This window comes from Anolis sagrei, chromosome X (genome assembly GCF_037176765.1).
Source record: "Anolis sagrei isolate rAnoSag1 chromosome X, rAnoSag1.mat, whole genome shotgun sequence".
NCBI classification, from domain to species: Eukaryota; Metazoa; Chordata; class Lepidosauria; order Squamata; family Dactyloidae; genus Anolis; species Anolis sagrei.
Window position 1 is genome coordinate 85,737,095 of NC_090034.1, and position 19,019 is coordinate 85,756,113.

At 44.9% G+C, this 19,019-nt stretch overlaps 1 protein-coding gene across 2 annotated transcripts in view; it reads right to left on the bottom strand.

Moving 5' to 3' along the window:
- The window catches only part of GRIK3 (glutamate ionotropic receptor kainate type subunit 3), a 252,343-nt gene that overhangs the window by 29,752 nt on the left and 203,572 nt on the right, over positions 1-19,019 (bottom strand). Inside the window, exons 11-13 of one of the 2 annotated variants that reach the window (XM_060784031.2) lie at positions 18,782-19,005; positions 13,298-13,416; positions 1,460-1,677 (exon numbers count right to left, since the gene is read on the bottom strand). In XM_060784031.2, coding sequence (XP_060640014.2) covers positions 1,460-1,677; positions 13,298-13,416; positions 18,782-19,005 — 561 coding nt within the window. The remainder of the gene's footprint in view (positions 1-1,459; positions 1,678-13,297; positions 13,417-18,781; positions 19,006-19,019) is intronic. The other variant, XM_060784032.2, reaches the window with a different exon arrangement.

A 19,019-nucleotide genomic window follows, 5' to 3' on the forward strand; every position in this document is an offset into this window, starting at 1 on the left:
TCTCTCCACACTCCAACCACCATGCACAATCAAAGCACCCCCAACAGATGGCCATCTAGTCTGTTGGGGAATCTGAGCTGTTAGGCTCAAAAATAACTCTCAGTTGGGGTGATTCCATCATAAATATAGCAGAGTATCAGAAGTAAACTTCATAACCAGTAGAAACTTAGGTGTGGTGAAACTGGGATAAGTTTCTAGCATTGCAGAGTCAGAACATTAGGTTCAAAAATATTTAGTGAAGTAAAAGAAATATATTTTAGATAGAAAATGTCTTGGAGGTAAAGAAATAAAAAGGGTAAAAAGTAAAAAAAAATCCATGCAGCTACATTTTGCCTAAAGAGAAAGGCAAAATGTGCATCCTCACTGAAAGGAAGAAAAGGTAGAAGAGACAATGGTGGCGAATGGCCACATGGACAGCTCAGAGCAATAAAAATACCTTTAAAAAGGAACTTCCCTCACAAAGATTCCATTGCTACATCTTCAAAGGGGGGAGGAGAGAGTGGCTAGGAGAGAGGAGGAAAGACAAAGCCCTTTCTGGGAAAAACATGCATAGGAATGTGAGGGAGGAATCCCTCAGCCCAATCCCATCTCTAGCCTAGCTACTCATTGAGGACTGGAGACTTGATGACACAAGGGACTTGTGCAGTCCAGCGATGAAACCCAATACAGTCCCTGTTCAAAAGCTTCCAAAGAAGGAGATTCCAAGGGTGTATATTGCACTGTTGAACAGCTCTCCTTGCAGTCAGGAAGTTTTTCCTAATGCTCAGGTAGGATCTCCTTTCCTGTCATTTGAGCCCATTGCTCTGAGTTGTAGTCTTCAGGACACATAAAATAAGCCTGCTTCCTCTTTCAGTCCAACCCCCTTCTTCCATGCAGGAACACATAACACCACGTGACATGATTTTTGTTCCTGGGTTATAAATGTCATTTCTTAATTGGTTCTATCATGAAAGCATGGAAAAGGTTTATTAAACTGCAAAACTTTGTTTTTGTGGGATGGACATCCTTCAGCACATTTTGCTCTACTTTTTGAATGAATATCTCATCATAGAGTTTCAACCAATTGCGCACAGTTTGCAGTAGCCACAAAAATAACATTTCTGGAGGATAACAACCACTTTCAAAGTAAGGACCACCCAATTAAACAGGATATAACACTTTCAGACCAGGAACAGATCTCGCTTCACATTTTGTTACATAGTACAATCAAGGCCCTCCTGAGACATGGCCATCCAGCACCTACTTAAAAACCTCTAGAAAAGAGGTTTCCCTCACTCATATTCCACTGTCCCACAGTTCTAACTGTCAGGAGGACCTTCCTGATGTTTAGGTGGGATCTGTTTTCCTGCCACTTCAATCCATTGCCCTCTGGTGTCTCCTTTCTGTGATTAATGCTGTAATACGCCAATGCGATTTTCTGCAGACCTGCAGACCGAGGGGGAAATCCATCTCATCTCACCTTGAAGAAGGTCATTGTGGCCCCATCCTTCACGGCGCCATATTCAATCTTGGTCTGCTTGGCCAGGTCATCGGCCGAGTCGATGGGGGACTCCATGCGCTCAACAGTTAAGAAGGCAGCCAGGTTGGCTGTATAGGAGGAGATGATGATGAGGGTGAAGAACCACCAGATCCCGCCAATGATGCGGGTGGAGAGCGCCTTCGGCATCAGCTCTGAACCTGGAAAGAATTATTATTATTATTATTATTATTATTATTATTATTATTTGATACACAATAAGATTAGTTCACAGCAAAAAGATAACTATGCTGGCTTTTGTATCAATCACACATCGGACACTTCCCAAGTGTCTAGAACTGTGTGATGTATTGGCGAATCATGCATGCAGATCCCAGTAAGGTGGCCTTCTGCAGCTGGCAAATGGTAATTTCGTCACTGCTAATTGTGTTTAAGTGCAGGCCAAGGTCTTTAGGCACTGCACCCAGTGTGCCAATCACCACTGGGACCACTTTGACTGGCTTGTGCCAGAGTCTTTGTAGTTTGATCTTTAAATCCTCATATTGTGTAAGCTTTTCCAGTTGCTTCATGTGAATTCTTCTGTCACCTGGGATTGCAACATTGACTATCCAGACTTTGGGTTTTTTTCATGATCATGAGGTCAGGAGTATTGTGCTCCAAAACTCTGTCAGTCTGAATTCGGAAGTCTCAGAGTAGTTTGACGTGTTCATTTTCTGTAACTTTTTCAGGCTTGTGATCTCACCAGTTCTTTGTCACAGGCAGATGGTATTTGTGGCACAAGTTCTTGGGGAGGCGAGGCCAACCACATGCATCCTAGACCCCTGCCCATCCTGGCTGGTAAAGGAAGCCAGAGGGGGTCTGGCAGAGTGGGTAAAGGTGGTGGTTAATGCCTCCCTTCGGGATGGCATCATTCCAGCCAGCTTAAAACAAGCTATTATAAAACCGCTGTTGAAAAAGCCATCACTGGACACCCACTCAATTCATCCACTATCGGCCAGTTTCCAATCTCCCCTATTTGGGCAAAGTCCTGGAACGTGTGGTGGCCTCGCAACTCCAGGAGTTCCTGGTAGACACTGACTATCTGGATCCGGTGCAGTCTGGCTTTAGGCCAGGACACGGTACCGAGACAGCCTTGGTCGCCTTAGTAGATGATCTTCGCCACGAACTGGACAGGGGGAGTGTGTCTCTGTTGGTTCTGCTGGACCTCTCTTCGGCCTTTGATACCGTCGACCATGGTATCCTCCTGGGACGCCTCGTGGGAATGGGCCTTGGGGGTACTGCTTTGCAGTGGCTCCAGTCATTCCTCGAGGGTTGCTCCCAGAAGGTGTTATTAGGGGACTCATGCTCGACCTCACGGCCATTGTACTGTGGGGTCCCGCAGGGTTCTGTACTGTCCCCTATGTTGTTCAACATATACATGAAGCCGTTGGGAGAGATCATCCGTAGTTTCAGGGTACGGTGTCACCTGTACGCAGATGATGTCCAACTCTGTCACTCCTTTCCACCTGCTACTAAGGAGGCTGTTGAAGTCCTGAACCGGTCCTTGGCCACTGTAACGGACTGGATGAGGGACAACAGATTGAAACTAAATCCAGACAAGACAGAGGTACTCCTGGTCAGTCGAAAGGCCGAACAGGGCATAGGGTTACAGCCTGTGCTTGACGGGGTTACATTCCCCCTGAAGGTGCAAGTTCGCAGCTTGGGAGTGACCCTGGACTCATCGCTGAGCCTGGAACCCCAGGTCTCGACGGTGGTCAGGGGAGCTTTTGCACAATTAAAACTTGTGCGCCAGCTGCGCCCGTACCTTGGAAGTCTGACTTGGCCATGGTAGTCCACGCTCTGGTTACATCCCGTTTAGACTACTGCAACGCTCTCTACGTGGGGTTGCCTCTGAAGACTGCCCAGAAGCTTCAATCAGTCCAACGTGCGGCAGCCAGATTGCTAACAGGGGCGGGGTACAGAGACCATACGACCTCTCTGCTACGCCAGCTCCACTGGCTGCCGATCAGCTTCCATGCACAATTCAAAGTGCTGGTTCTGACCTATAAAGCCCTAAACGGCTCTGGCCCAGTTTACCTGTCCAAACGGATTCTCCTCTATGAACCATCAAGGCTATTAAGATCTTCTGGGGGGGGGCTGCTCTCGGTCCCACCACCCTCACAATCATAGTTGGTGGGGATGAGAGACAGGGCCTTCTTGGTGGTGGCTCCCCGGCTTTGGAACTCCCTCCCACTAGAGGTCAGATCTGCCCCCTCCCTCCTGACATTCAGGAAATTACTAAAAACCTGGCTCTGGAAGGTGGCATTCGAGGACTGAACCTAGAACCTTTCCCTGTGATGAATTATGATGAACTGTGACTACGAGCATGACTATGACTATGACTGGATTGACGATTTGGCTTAGGAAACTGTAATGATGATGTTTTTACTGTACTGTATTGTACTATTTTAATATGTAATGATTTGCACTTGTTGTTCTTTTATATGATTGTACTTTATATATGCTGTAAATCAACCTGAGTCCCTCGTCGAGGTTGAGAAGGCCGGTATAGAAAACCTCTAAATAAATAAAATAAATAAATTCCAGTGGATCATCTGAGCGACAGTATTATGCCTCTGCTTGTAGTCTGTCTGCGTGATCTTCTTGCAGCAGCTGAGTATGTGATCCATTGTTTCGTCTGTTTCCTTGCAGAGTCTACACTTGGAATTTGTAGTCAACTTTTCAATAATTATAATTATTATTACTATTATTATTATTTATATGCTGCCTTTTCTCTCTTAAAGAGACTCAAAGAATCAAGGCTGGTGAAGAGACGGAGGAACAAAGAGGAAAGAAATCACAAATGTTGCTGATTGGACTACAAACACTGATGCACACAATATAAAACCATTTGCAAAACAGGCCATTTAGCCAAATATGGGAAATGCATTTGCAACCCATTTCTTCCATTCCTTGGAAGTTGACACCCTTCCCGCTGACCTTGGGCCCAGACAGCCATTTATGGGAGACTTTCAAACTCAAGTAATTAACTAAGCGGCTTTTATGTGATTCAAACAGCAAGCCATCGGTGGACTTTTATGAGCGTTTTGTTCTCCCGTTTAAAATTTAAAAGGGCCCTTCTTTTAAACGGATTGTTGTTCAAAAGGCCTCACTCCAGGGAAAGTCCACACAAGCTTCTGCGTATCTGTGCAAGTGTGCGTTTTAAGTATCCAACAGCCAAGGAGGGAAGGAATCAAGGCTCCAAAGAGCAGCTGGAGGCAGGAAAAGAGTGTTTTAGCAAAAGGTGTTGCAGGCCTGGAATGACTTTGAGCAAATGGAAGGAAGGTCATTAAGGATCATTCAGGTTTCCTTCTTAAAAATGTTATTTCTGGTGCTGATTAGAAACAGGAAAGGAGTTGTAGTTGTGGGATACTTTCAGCTAGAGATGTAAGAGATTGAAAGATGGGATGAAAGCCAACTGTAGCATTTAATGTTTTAATACCGTAATATTTTAATGTTTATTTGTAATCTGATGTTTACCTAATGTCAATTTGTTTTGTAATGTGACTGATGTTGTTGGGTTGTTGTAGGTTTTTTCGTGCTATATGGCCATGTTCTAGAGGCATTCTCTCCTGACATGTCGCCTGCATCTATGGCAAGCATCCTCAGAGGTAGTGAGGTCTGTTGGAACTAGGAAAATGGATTTATATATCTGTGGAAAGACCAAGGTGGGACAAAGGACTCTTGTCTGCTGGAGCTAGGTGTGAATGTTTCCACTGACCACCTTGATTAGCATTTGATAACCTGGCAGTGCCTGGAGCAATCTTTTGTTGAGAGGTGATTAGGTGTCCTTGTTTGTTTTCTCTCTGTTGTTGTGCTGTTCCTTGATTCGTGTTTGGGTAACGCTGCGTTTGGTGGTCCCTATGTAGACTTGTCCACAGCTGCATGGTACACGGTAGACTCCTGCAGAAGTGAGAGGATCCCTCTTGTCCTTTGCTGAACGTAGTAGGACTGGGCGGTTTCGTTCGTTAATTTCGTAATTCGTTATTAATTCGTTATTTTTTTTATAACGAAGCGATATTGAACCATTCAGGAGCAACTAAAAAACAAAACGAATTTTTCCAATTTGTTTCGTTATTGTTTCGAAATTGTTTCGTAATTGTTTTGAAATTGTTTCGTTATTATTTCCGTATGTCTGGTGCAAGTTTTATAGTCATTGTTTGTTTTATCAGTGATAAAAAAAAAATTATCACACCAACAGTCAACAACAGAGGGAGAGGGAAGCTTCAGAAGTTCCCCCTGTCCCATTTGGAGGGGTTTTTTAGCGTATTGCACAATCGCGTCCGCCATTAACGAATCGATTCGTTATTGTTTAGAAATTGTTTCGTAATTTCCGAAATTTCGTAAATATCGAACTTTTTAAAAGAAAAATTTCGGAATTCTTTTAAATAACAAAACGCAACCCCCCCAAAAAACGAATTGAGTTTAGAAACAATTTTTTTCCGTGGTTGTACAGTCCTAGAACGTAGCATTTTTTGGATTTTCTTGGTGGGTTTGTAGATAGTTTGTAAGTTGTGTTTCCTCATCAGCTTCCCTATGCGGTCAGTAGATCCCTTGATGTATGGCGAGAACACTTTTCCTCTGGGTGGGTCTTTGTCTTGACTCTCGTGGCTTGTTCTTGGTCTTGCAGCTCTTCTGATGTCTGAGGTGGAGTATCCATTGGCCTGGAGAGCCCAGTTGAGGTGGTTCAGTTCATCTTGGAGGAGGCGGGGTTCGCAGATTCTTTTTGCACGGTCTGCCATCTAATCACCTCTCAACAAAAGATCAAATGCTAATCAAGGTGGTCAGTGGAAACATTCACACCTAGCTCCCACCCTGGTCTTTCCACAGATATATAAACCCATTTTCCTAGTTCCAACAGACCTCACTACCTCTGAGAATGCTTGCCATAGATGCAGGCAAAACGTCAGGAAAGAATGCCTCTAGATCATGGCCATATAGCCCAAAAAAACCTACAACAACCCAGTGATTCCGGCCATGAAAGCCTTCAACAATACATTGATGTTGTTGCTGGCATCTAAGGGTTGCAATTTGTAAGCCGCCCTGCGTCCCCCCTCAGGGTTGAGAAGGGCAGGCTAGAAATCTTTGAAATAAATAAATAAATATGCACCGAAAGCTGGGAAGCCCTGCCCTTGAGCGCTCTAACTGGAGGTCAGCTGTGACCAGCAGTGCTGCCGAATTCAAAGAGGCATGAATGGAGGGTGAAAGGGAGAAACATGCCAAGAGGAAAGCATGTCAAGCCAACGCTGACTGGCACCACCTTCCACCTGGAAACCAATGTCCTCACTACAGGAGAACATGCAGATCAAGAATAGGGCTCCACAGCCACCTACGGACCCACCACCAAGGCACTACACTTGGAGGATCATCATCAAGGATGATGATCCTAAGAAAGTAAGTGAAAGTGAAAGGAAAACTCAAAGTAAAAGAGATATTCACAAATATTGCATCATCACTTAAAAAGGAAAATGATGGCCACCATAAGATTTCAGGAAGGGGCATGTGGAACATTTTGCACAAAAATGAGCATTGGCTGAAAAGCACAGCATGGATTCCCTGTGCGTGTGGCTTTTTGTGTGCACAAAACCAGCATTTCCTGCACAGAATGAATAAAATTCTGTTCCTTGCAGGAATTAACCACTTCCTTTTTTTAAAAAAAAAAAATCTTTATTGAAATTTTTCAGTGCATAAAAAGTAGGGGTTTACGGGATGGGGGGAGAGTCTGGGGGAGGAATAGAGAGGGGAGGGGGGAATGGGGGTTGGATAAGGGATGGTAGTAAGGGTAGGTTTTCAGGATAAAGGGATTGGGGTAACAGCACAACAACAGAGAGGAAGCAGGCAGGGACATCTAATTACCTCTCAACAAAAGTTTGCTCCAGGCACAGTCAGCCCATTGTATGCTAATCAAGGTGATCAGCTGAAACATTCACACCTAGCTCCAGCAGACAAGAGTCCTTTGTCTCACCCTGGTCATTCCACAGATATATAAACCCTTTTTACTAGTTCCAACAGACCTCACTACCTCTGAGGATGCTTGCCATAGATGCCAGTGAATCCGGCCATGAAAGCCTTCGACAATACAATGGATTAGGGTAAGTTTGTGGATTTCCCGTTTTCCCATTCCTGGGAAATTTCATCTTCTTTTATCTCTCCTTCTTGATCCCCTTCTTCTTGGTTGTTTAAGTGATTATAAGTCCTTTCCTCCTCTTAGTGTTTATGTCCAAATTACCATTTTTTCTTGTCCCAAAAATTTAGTTAATAACCTCCAATATGCTGTTATTTTGATTTGTTTATATCTGAGTTGGGGTGTCAAATTATCTATATTTCTGATTTCCAACATTTTGACTAACCATTCTTTTTTAGTTGGGATTTCATCCCCCCTCCAATATAACATTATTCACCCAATAATTAATGTGAATACTGGTGGGGTTTGGAGAAAATAGACTTGACATTTGGGAGTTGTAGTTGCTGGGATTTATAGTCCACCTACTATGAAAGAGCATTCTGAACTCCACCAGTGATAGAATTGGGCCAAACTTCCCACACAGAAAATACTGTAATTTCTGATGGTCTTTGGCAACCCCTCTTACACCTCCTCTTACACCCTCCCCCAGGGGTCCCGACCCCCAGGTTGAGAAATGCTGGTCTAGGCGTTCTTGCACAACTTTATGGTCAATTCCTAACCATAGAATCACATTGGAAAATACAGAGATTCCTGGTTCTTCCTCCCTAGAAATCTTTGGGTCTGATTGGAGCATGATTGGAGAAAGATGACTATAAAATCATAATGGATGTCCTAGAGAGGGGGTGTCCAAATTTTAAAGCAGGGAGCTGGTTCATGGTCCCTCAGCCTGTTTTTTTTGGGGGGGGGGCAGATTATAGCATGAATCGCATTCCTATGCACACTGCATATGTTTTATTTATAGTGCAAAAAAAAAAACCATGAAAGAACAATACATTATATATAACACTAAAAACTATTTTAATCACCGTAAACACAACAGTGTTTCAATGGGAAGTGTGAGCTTGCTTTTGGCTGATGAGAGAGTCAAGTTAATTAGGGTCAAGTTAATAGATGTGTGCCTTCAGATCATTTCAGACAGTGGCATACAAATTCTTGGATCATGTGATTTTAGTATGCATACGATGCTGTTTTAATGTTTAAATGTTGTTTAAATGTTGTCCCCTGTTTGGGTATCAGCCAGCATGTCAACAACAAATCTAGAAATAGTTTTCTAAGATCTACAGAGACACTTGCTGGAACACCTCAGCAAGTGAGAGTCCAAAAGTGGCAGGCTCAAACCCAGAACCTCAATCCGTGGGTGATACCAGATGAGAGACTCCCCCCTGGGCACACAGAAGACTGGGCGACTTGGAAGGTGCTGAACAGACTACGCTCTGGCACCACGAGATACAGAGCCAACCTTAAGAACTGGAGCTACAAAGTGGAATCCACGACATGTGAGTGTGGAGAAGAGCAAACCACTGACCACCTGCTGCAATGCAACCTGAGCCCTGCCACATGCACAATGGAGGACCTTCTTGCAGCAACACCAGAAGCACCCCAAGTGGCCAGATACTGGTCAAAGGACATTTAATCAACTACCAAACTCGCAAATTTTGTATTTTGTCTGTTTTTTGTTTTTTTGCTCTGTTTGAAATGTAATACAATTGACTGGTTGCCCTGACACGACAAATAAATTATTATTATTATTATTATTATTATTAATAAATAAATAAATCGTATGTTTAATGGTTTTTAATTATTTTAATTTGTAGTTCTATGTTAGTGTTCAGTTATTATGATTTCTTTCCTTGTACATTGAATTTTTGCCATTAATACATTGTAAACCGCCCTGAGTCCCGTTCCCCTCCCCCGGAGTGAGAAAGGCGGTATATAAATATAGTAAATAGATAAATAAATAAAATGTTACTTCAGAGTATGGTGGACTCTTGTTCTCTGGAGGCTTTTCAGCAAAGGCAGCATGGCCATCTGTCAGGAGGGCTTTGATTATGACAGTGGGAGCTTATACTTGCTGCCTGGCTCTCCCCTTTTCTTCCCAAGGGAGGAGCCACAGTGAAGGGCAGCCTTTTGGAAAATGCTGGGCAACAACATGGGACGAAGGTGGGTGAAGAAGGGAAAGAGGGAAGCCAGGTAGGCATTCAATTTCGAGGGTCTGCCCTTAATAACACTTTAATAATAACACTTTATTTGTACCCTGCTTCTGGTTGCTTCTGATGATCGTGCCATTACCACTCAAGCAGGGAGCTTTGAGATGGTTGAAAAGAAGATCTCTGAAGCTCTAGGTGCTCTTACTGCCTATTACAGGGAAAACCAGCTGATCCCTAATCCATCTAAAACACAGACATGCGCCTTTCACCTTAAGAACAGACAAGCATCCCGAGCTCTGAGGATTACCTCGGAAGGAATCCCACTGGAGCATTGCAACACACCCAAATACCTAGGAGTCACTTTGGACCTACAAGAAGCACTGCCTGAACATCAAGCAAAAAGTGGGCGCTAAAAACAACATCATATGAAAGCTGACTGGCACAACCTGGGGATCACAACCAGACACAGTGAAGACATCTGCCCTTGTGCTATGCTACTCTGCTGCTGAGTACGCATGTCCAGTGTGGAACACATCTCACCACACTAAAACAGTAGATGTGGCTCTTAATGAGACATGCCGCATTATCACAGGGTGTCTGCGCCCCACAACACTGGAGAAATTACACTGCTTAGCCGGTATTGCACCACCTGACATCCGCCGGGAAGTAGCAGCCAATAATGAAAGGACCAAGGCAGAGACATCTCCAGCTCATTCCCTGTTTGGGTATCAGCCAGCACGTCAACGACTTAAATCAAGACATAGTTTTCTTAGATCTACATAGACACTCGCTGGAACACCTCAGCAAGCAAGAGTCCAAAAGTGGCAGGCCCAAACCCAGCACCTCAATCCATGGGTGATACCAGATGAGAGACTCCCCCCTGGGCACACAGAAGACAGGGCGACTTGGAAGGCGCTGAACAGACTGCGCTCTGGCACCACGAGATGCAGAGCCAATTTTAAGAAATGGAACTACAGGGTGGAATCCACGGCATGCGAGTGTGGAGAAGAACAAACCACTGACCACCTGCTGCAATGCAACCTGAGCCCTGCCACATGCACAATGGAGGACCTTCTTGTGGCAACCCCAGAGGCACTCCAAGTGGCCAGATACTGGTCAAAGGACATTTAAGCAACTACCAAGTTTGCAAAATCTGTGTGTTTGTTTTGCTCTGTTAGAAATGTAATACAATGGTATGGTTGCTGATGCGACGATGCCATCCCCCTGTTGTGCCAGCTTCACTGGCTGCCGATCCAATTCCGAGCACAATTCAAAGTGCTGGTTTTGACCTACAAAACCCTATATGGTTCCGGCCCAGTGTATCTGTCCGAACGGATCTCCCTCTACGTCCCATCTTGGAGCTTAAGATCTTCTGGGAGGCCCTGCTCTCGACCCCGCCTCTATCGCAAGTGAGATTGGCAGGGACGAGCAGCAGGGCCTTCTCGGTGGTGGCCCCTCACCTGTGGAACTCACTCCCCGGGGAGATTAGATCAGCATCCTCCCTTTTGTCATTCAGGAAAAAACTGAAGACCTGGATGTGGGACCAAGCCTTTGGGCATTCTGGCAGCTAAAGGAAAAACCCAATGATGAGCAGGAATTGATGGAACGGAATGGACATTCGGAACTCTAAACACTGAGCATGAGATTGTTTATGTATTGATGTTTTAATCTGTTAATTTGCTTAAACTGTTTTTGTATGTTTTGTATAATGTGATATAGGCATCGAATCGTGCCTTCGCTTGTAAGCCGCCCTGAGTCCCCCCTCGGGGGTGAGAAGGGCGGGGTAGAAGTAATTGAAATAAATAATAAATAAATAAATAAATAAATAAATAAATGTACCCCGCTACCCTCTCCCCATGGACTCGGTGCAGTTTACATGAGGCCAAGCCCACAATACATCAATAAACAAAACATCAATAAAATAAAACATCAATAAACAATCACTACAATATAAATCATAAGTCACATAAACAAAATAGACAATAAGCAATCAACAGTAACATATAAACATTTAAAACCAATGGCCGGCCATGCAACAGGAGCAGTGGCATTAGTGGCTGCAGTGAGTGTATGGTGCAAGCAGGGCAATTGGGGAGCCTTCCTTTGCAAAGGCAAAAAGAAAAAGTTGCAAAGAGAGAGAGGGGGGGGGGAGGGAGGAGTCCAGTAGGATGAGATCCCCGAGGCTGGAGCCACTCAAGGAGAAAGCAGCACATAATTGGAGCACAGGGCCGCCATGTCTCTTTCTCTCCTCTCAAGGAGCTTGCCTTTTCCGGGGCCCTGATCCCCAGAAGGAACAAGAGAATAAACAAAGGAACAAAGAGAGGAAGGAAGTAAAGGAAGCGACTAAAATGATAAAAGGTCTGGAGAACAAGCCCTATGAGGAGCGGCTTAAGGAGCTGGGCATGTTTAGCCTGAAGAAGAGAAGGCTGAGAGGAGATATGATAGCCATGTATAAATATGTGAGAGGAAGCCACAGGGAGGAGGGAGCAAGCTTGTTTTCTGCTTCCTTGGAGACTAGGACACGGAACAATGGCTTCAAACTACAAGAGAGGAGATTCCATCTGAACATGAGGAAGAACTTCCTGACTGTGAGAGCCGTTCAGCAGTGGAACTCTCTGCCCAGGAGTGTGGTGGAGGCTCCTCCTTTGGAAACTTTTAAACAGAGGCTGGATAGCCATCTGTCAGGGGTGATTTGAATGCAATATTCCTGCTTCTTGGCAGAATGGGGTTGGACTGGATGGCCCATGAGGTCTCTTCCAACTCTTTGATTCTATGATTCTATGAAGGGAAGGAGGAAGGTAGGAATGAAAGAAGCAAAGGGGTAGAGAGGCCTGGAAAGCAGGCCAGGGGAAATTAGAACAGGGGCCACAATTGGCCCCCGGGCCAGACTTTGCACATGCATATCCTAGAGATTCTTAGAGAGAATATTTTTAATGAAATCTTTGAATAATAATCAGCCACACATGCCAAAATTACAAAGGTGGAGGGATGGATGTATTTGCAAATATCAAGCTCCAGCCATGGCTCCTCCATCTGCCCCCATTGCCTCTTGAAGGCCTTCTGTCCTTCTCCTTGACCCTTTGCCCACCAGAAAGGGTTCCTGAGTGACACAGGAAGCTGAACCAAATCCCGGGGGCACCAGAGTGACATTGCTATGGCACAACTCAATTAACAGGCTGAGCTGCAAGGGAAGCAAGGAGATGCAGTGCCTGAAAGCTGTCAGAGGAGAAAGAAGGGAGAAGAGAAAAGGAAGGAAAGAATGAAAGAGAAAAAGAGATCACGTGCAACACCTAAAAAGCCTCAACAGCGGAGGGGAGACCAAAGAGGGTCTTGACAAGCGCTCCTGGAATTGTTCAGAGGCAAACTCCCCCATTTCGAAGACAGCGATTTTGCTTGTCAAGGAGCGATGACAGAGGCTCCTTTGCACAGCTCGGCTGCCTCCCGACAAACAGAAGGAACATCAGTTTCCTTGCTCCAAAGGCTCCTGATTATTGTAGTTGTTCTTTCTCTCCCCCAAAAGAACAACTATGTTTATCTTGCACCTGTCAAGAAGGGAAAGACACAACCGTGCGGGGACATGCCAAAGCAAAGCAGAACATGCAAGCAGTGGGTCTTTCTTATTCCAGAGATAGGGGGGATGGGGAAGAAAAAAAGGGAAAGGGGGTTTACCTTGTTGCATCAAGGACCCCATCCCGAACCAGAAGCTGTTGAGGAGGGTGAAGTTGTTCTCCACGATGTCCGAGCCCGGGTTGCACGGGTGGGCATCGTACCATTCGTAAGGGCTGAACCTGCACATGGAAAGAGGGAGGAGGAGTCAACCATAAACCAGGGAGGGATCATCATGCGGGGGGTGGAAGGACGGGGAAAGATCTTTGCATGGGTTGCTGTAGGTGTTTCGGGCTGTATGGCCATGTTCTAGAAGCATTCCTTCCTGACGTTTTGCCTGCATCTATGGCAGGCATCATCACAACCTCTGCCATAGATGAAGGTGAAATGTCAGGAGAGAATGCTTCTAGAACATGCCATACAGCCCTAAAAACCTACAACAACCCAGTGATTCCAGCCATGAAAGCCTTTGACAAGATATTTGCATGGTATTAACCTACACTCCTGAAGTTACATGGTGGTATGGGCATTGGATCTGTGTCTGGTGTGGACACTGGGAAGCTGACGGTGGATATGCTTCTAGTGTGGATATTGCGCAACCATTGCTGTATGGATATTGGACAATCAACAGTGGATCTGCTTCTGATATGGACATTAGGCAACCAACAGTGGATCTCCTTCTTGCATGGACATTAGGCAACCAATGGTGAAACTCCTTCTGGTATGGACACTGGGCAATCCATGGTGAAGTGCTCATCTCGAGAGAAAGAAGACAGGCTCATTTCTCTGCTGCCACAGGCTCTCATTTTCCAAAGGTCCTGCATTCTGTGCGATGATTGAATTAAATTAAACGCAGCATAATTGGTGTAATTGTTCTGGAACCAGACAAATTAATTATCCTTCCCACTTCTCCCTCCAGGAATCCCCAGAGCTTCCCAACAGCCCTGTCTTTTCCATCTCTCAGCCACTCTGCAAGTGACACTGAGGTTGCATGACGTGGCAGCAGGGAATTAAAATATTTGTATAAAAGGAGAAGGCAAGAGCTTTGATTTATTTTATCCACTTACCCCATTTTGGCTGTTAATATCACCAGCCAGCCACCGCAGCTTTTGTCCGCTATCACTGTTGCGAACATATTTATTTCTACTGTTGCATGATTATTTTTAACTATTGGCATCATTGCCTCTGTTTCAACCATACACTGCATAGATATTTTTAAAATACCCAAATTCCATTTTTTGCTATTTCAGTAGAACAGACACAAAGTCTTTCATTACAAAGGGAAAGAGGGAGGTTGTTTTATTTCTAGATAAAATGGAGGAAAGGGTTTGGGGCTGAAATGGATGCCCAGGGGCTGATCCGAGCCAATTTTGTTCAAATGCAAAACTTTGAGTGTGTGCGTACATGCGCATGCATGTGTATGATGTGAGGGAGCAATCCTCAGCAGACTGCAATTAATCCTCCTCCTTGACATCATTCCTGGGGCTAAAACTACAAAGCAGCGACAGGCAAAGGGGCCCACCTGGAAAACATCATTCGCCGCCTCTAACCCCAGTGACATTCGGTGGAATCGGCAGCGGCTCCATCCATCAGCTTCAAAGTTGTATTGGAAACTCTGATGGATCAAAAACGTCACAATTCCTGGTCTCCAAATAGCCTCAGGGCTGGATTTGCACAGCAGTCAATGACCGATGAGAGAGACCTTTATATAGTGGGGAAGGGAGCGTTTCAAGGGGAACCCATATCTTTGAATTAAGGAGCGACCATTTCCCCCCACAGGTCAGAATTCAAGAGCCTGGTAAAGGTCAAGAGTGGGAAATGGCCCTCTTAGAACTGGAGGAATCCATCCTCTCCTTGGAGCTCTTTTGCATCTGCTTTCCCTGGATACAACCCTTCATTAGGCAGAAGGTCAGAGAGAGAACAGGTTGCGGATGAAAGGCACAAAGGCAGGTTGCTCATTCTGCAAAGGAGGCTGCCGCTAAGGGAACACTAATTGGAAACAGGCCCCATGGAAAAGAGTCCTTTGTGAGTCGTCTGCTCCAGGTGGGGCCTGGAAGATATCCAGAAACATGACTTATGGGCTATTGGCAATCTGTACAAATTGCATCCTCCAAAAAAGTGGAGGGAAACAAACAAAAGGTAATAGCCACAGAAGTGAATGTAAAGACAAAGGGGGGGATTAAATAAAAGGATGAAAGAGATGGATTAGTTCTCTTGTCGTCGTGCAACCATGGGATTATTTTCAGTCCTTTTTCCTGATTGTAGCCTGATCTCTCCTTGTCTTCTCATATAGTCACTTCTAAAAGCACCCCAATGTTGCTGTAACCGTTTCATAAAGTTGAAAAAAGAACATTGACAGCTAAAAGAACATAAATGCATGAATCTGGATCCTGCTGGTGTCTTCTTCAAGTATATGTTCTCCATTGGGAGCAGTTGGGCATTTTTGCAGAAGTAGCTCCAGCACCTTGGAGAGCTCCATTCGATTTACGTTAAAGGAATCCTCCATGGGGTTCAACAGGCTGCAAAGCTTAAGTTGCTCCCTTGACTCCCTTCAAACTACAAGAAAGGAGATTCCATCTGAACATGAGGAAGAACTTCCTGACTGTGAGAGCCGTTCAGCAGTGGAACCCTCTGCCCCAGAGTGTGGTGGAGGCTCCTTCTTTGGAAGCTTTTAAACAGAAGCTGGATGGCCATCTGTCGGGGGTGCTTTGAATGCAATTTTCCTGCTTCTTGGCAGGGGCTTGAACTGGATGGCCATGAGGTCTCTTCCAACTCTATGATTCCATATTCTATGACTCCTAGAATAATACCTGGAGTGGATTTACCATCCACATAGACATGGGAGACAGTGGGGACCCATGGGTCAGACTATGGCAGCCTGAAGCTGATAGCAGGAGCAAAAGGTTGCCCAGTCTTGGTTGATTCCTTGGTCGCAGGTTGGCTTAAGTCAAAAGAGAGGGAGTGACTCCAGATTTCACCCCAGATGAGCCGGCCCTCTTGTTAGAAAGAGCCAAAGCATTGACCACCATGGTTTGTAGAGAAATTGTATTCCAAGAGCAACAAGGGCAAATGACAGGAGGAAATGAGAAGCAAATGAGAGGAGGCCACAGTCAGCAAGACTATATTGGGATCCTGCCTGGATTTCAGCTTCAAATGAGGTTCACTTCCTCCCCACCACAAATAATCACTCATTATTTGCTCTCATGCAAATTGTACATCTGTTGACAATCTTTATCTAGCAGCATGTTGTCAATGTTTTGAGCCAACTCTTTTCAATGATATTTCTTCGTATTCTTTTTTATAACTGAGGCTTTCTGTCCACAAAAAAAAACATTCCCTTCATTTTCCCCAAAGTCCATTTTCTTGTACACATTTTCTTGCATTGGGCCCTCTTGATAGAGGTCTTCTTGCATTTCAAAGGCTTGAAGTTGGCGGATGAGTCTCCTCCACTTTCCTGCTTGGAAGGCTGACCCAGATGTGTTGGAGTAAACAAAGAGCCTGCCTGCTCCCTGCGGGGCCTATTTGGACAAGGGCATTACGCGAAATTAAGGTATTAGCCGCTAAGCCCAGGTAATCACTTCCAAACGCCACGGCTGCCAGGGTCCCAGGGAGCCAAGCAAAGCCATGCCATAAATGGGGGGCTAATGCACACAGTGGGTCAGGACGATGATGACGATAATGCCATCCTGTTCTCTTTGGCTTTTCCATGCAGATCTCCTGGCTGGACAGATGCCTGCAAAAACAGCCTGGAAGCTGGACCCCTGTGACAGAGTCACTCCAATCACCAGGCCATTGCCCTTTCTAGAAATTAATCATTACTAACCAAGCGCAGCAAGGAGAGAGGGAGAGATTATGGGGTTTTGTGCTTTCACATGCAGTAGGCTTATGCTGTTTAATAAGATAAACACTTTCCCATCATCTCCTTACAAAAAATAGTAGTGTCCCTAGTCTACCCGTTTAGCAAGGCCCACATGATGCAACTCTTCCATAGTGATCTAAACCCCTTATTTATTTATTTTTTATTTTCCTTCCCAAAAGAATAAGTTATCTCAAAAGAGTTCTCCCCACTGGGTGGGATAATGTGAGGATATTTTTGGATAATTTCTCCTACCTCCATGGATGTTAGTGTCAGGATTTGTAAATTACCTGGCATTTCTTAAGTGATAACAGGGTTAATCTCTCAGGCCTAACCACGTGTGAAAGTGCTGTGTCAATGTTGCCAGGGTGTAGAGGCTGATGCAATGGGGGAGGTATAAAAGTTGTGTTCTCCCTAATGAGATTTGATGGGGGACAGATAGTAGTTGTTGGAAAGAGTTGCTGTAGAATTGGAGAGAGAGAGGGAAAAAAACTGTGAAGTTTGTATATATTGTATATGCCAGGCATGGGCAAACTTCGGCTCTCCAGATGTTTTGGACTTCAACTTCCACAATTCCTTACAGCTGGTATATGCTATATATATTGCCACAACAAAGAAAAGCCTTCCTGCATAAGTTTGCATATATTGTCTACACTAGGCATGGGCAAACTTCGGCCCTCTAGATGTTTTAGACTTCAATTTCCACAATTCCTAACAGCCTGATATACACTATATATATTGCCACAACAAAGAAAAGCCTTTCTGCATATATACACATACACACACACATATACATACACACATGCATAAACACACTATACCCCAGGCATGGGCAAACTTTGCCCCCACCCCCCAGGTGTTTTGGACTTCAACTTCCACAATTCTTAACAACTGGTATACGCTAAATATATTGCCTCAACAAAGAAAAGCCTTCCTGCATAAGTCTATATCAGGAGCAGCTCAACCCATTACACAAAGTAAGCATTTGCAGTATAGTTGATTTTGCCCAGGGGTGCTCTTGAGGCGCTCTTGGGGGAAAATAAACCTTGACATATGTGAGTTGTAGTTACTGGGATGCATAGTTCACCTACAATCAAAGAACATTCTGAACTCCACCAATGATGGAATTGAACCAAATATGGCACACAGAACTCCGACGACGAAGAGAAAATATATATCTGTGATTGGTTGGGGGGGGGGGTGTGTGCCAAAATACTGTTTGCTTACTGTTGAAAATTACCTAGGGCCACCTCTGGTCTGTATATGTTGTATACCCCAGGCATGGGCAAACTTCGGCCCTCTAGGTGTTTTGGACTTCAATTTCCACAATTCCTAACTGCCTGGTAAACACTATATATATTACCACAACAACAAAAAAGACTTCCTGCATATTTTGGGAAATAACAATTGTGTCTATGTGTTCTTGTTCCTGCAGAACTCCACTACACCTATCTGTTGGTATCTGGTTTTGTAACTGGAGTTATTAGAGTCCCTTCTGCACTATCAGTTGTTTTCTTATTGTATAAAACCTCTGAGAGTTGGTTGTTGTTTTTTGTTGGAGATTTCCAAGGAGAAGCTCTCTTTTGATTCAATGGAGAGATGGGGGAGTCAAGTGTCTCTTGGGGACACAGAAGGAAGGTTCTGGGAGTCCTGCTCTCTTGGCCTTGGTCTGGGTCCTGAGAGCCTCTTACCTGGCAATGACGAAGAGCACACAGCTGACGCCCAGGTAGGCCAGGAGAATGTACATCCAGATGTCCGGCGAGAGTGGGTTCAGGAAGGAGAAGACGCTAGGGCTGGTCCCATTGGCCTTGCGGTAGAGGATGCTGATGCCTAGCGTCATGAAGGGCTTGGAGAAGTCAATGGCCTTCTCCCGGACGTGGGTAATGGTTAGTGGGGCCACTGCCAGGTCAGCTTTCTGTGGAGCAAGAA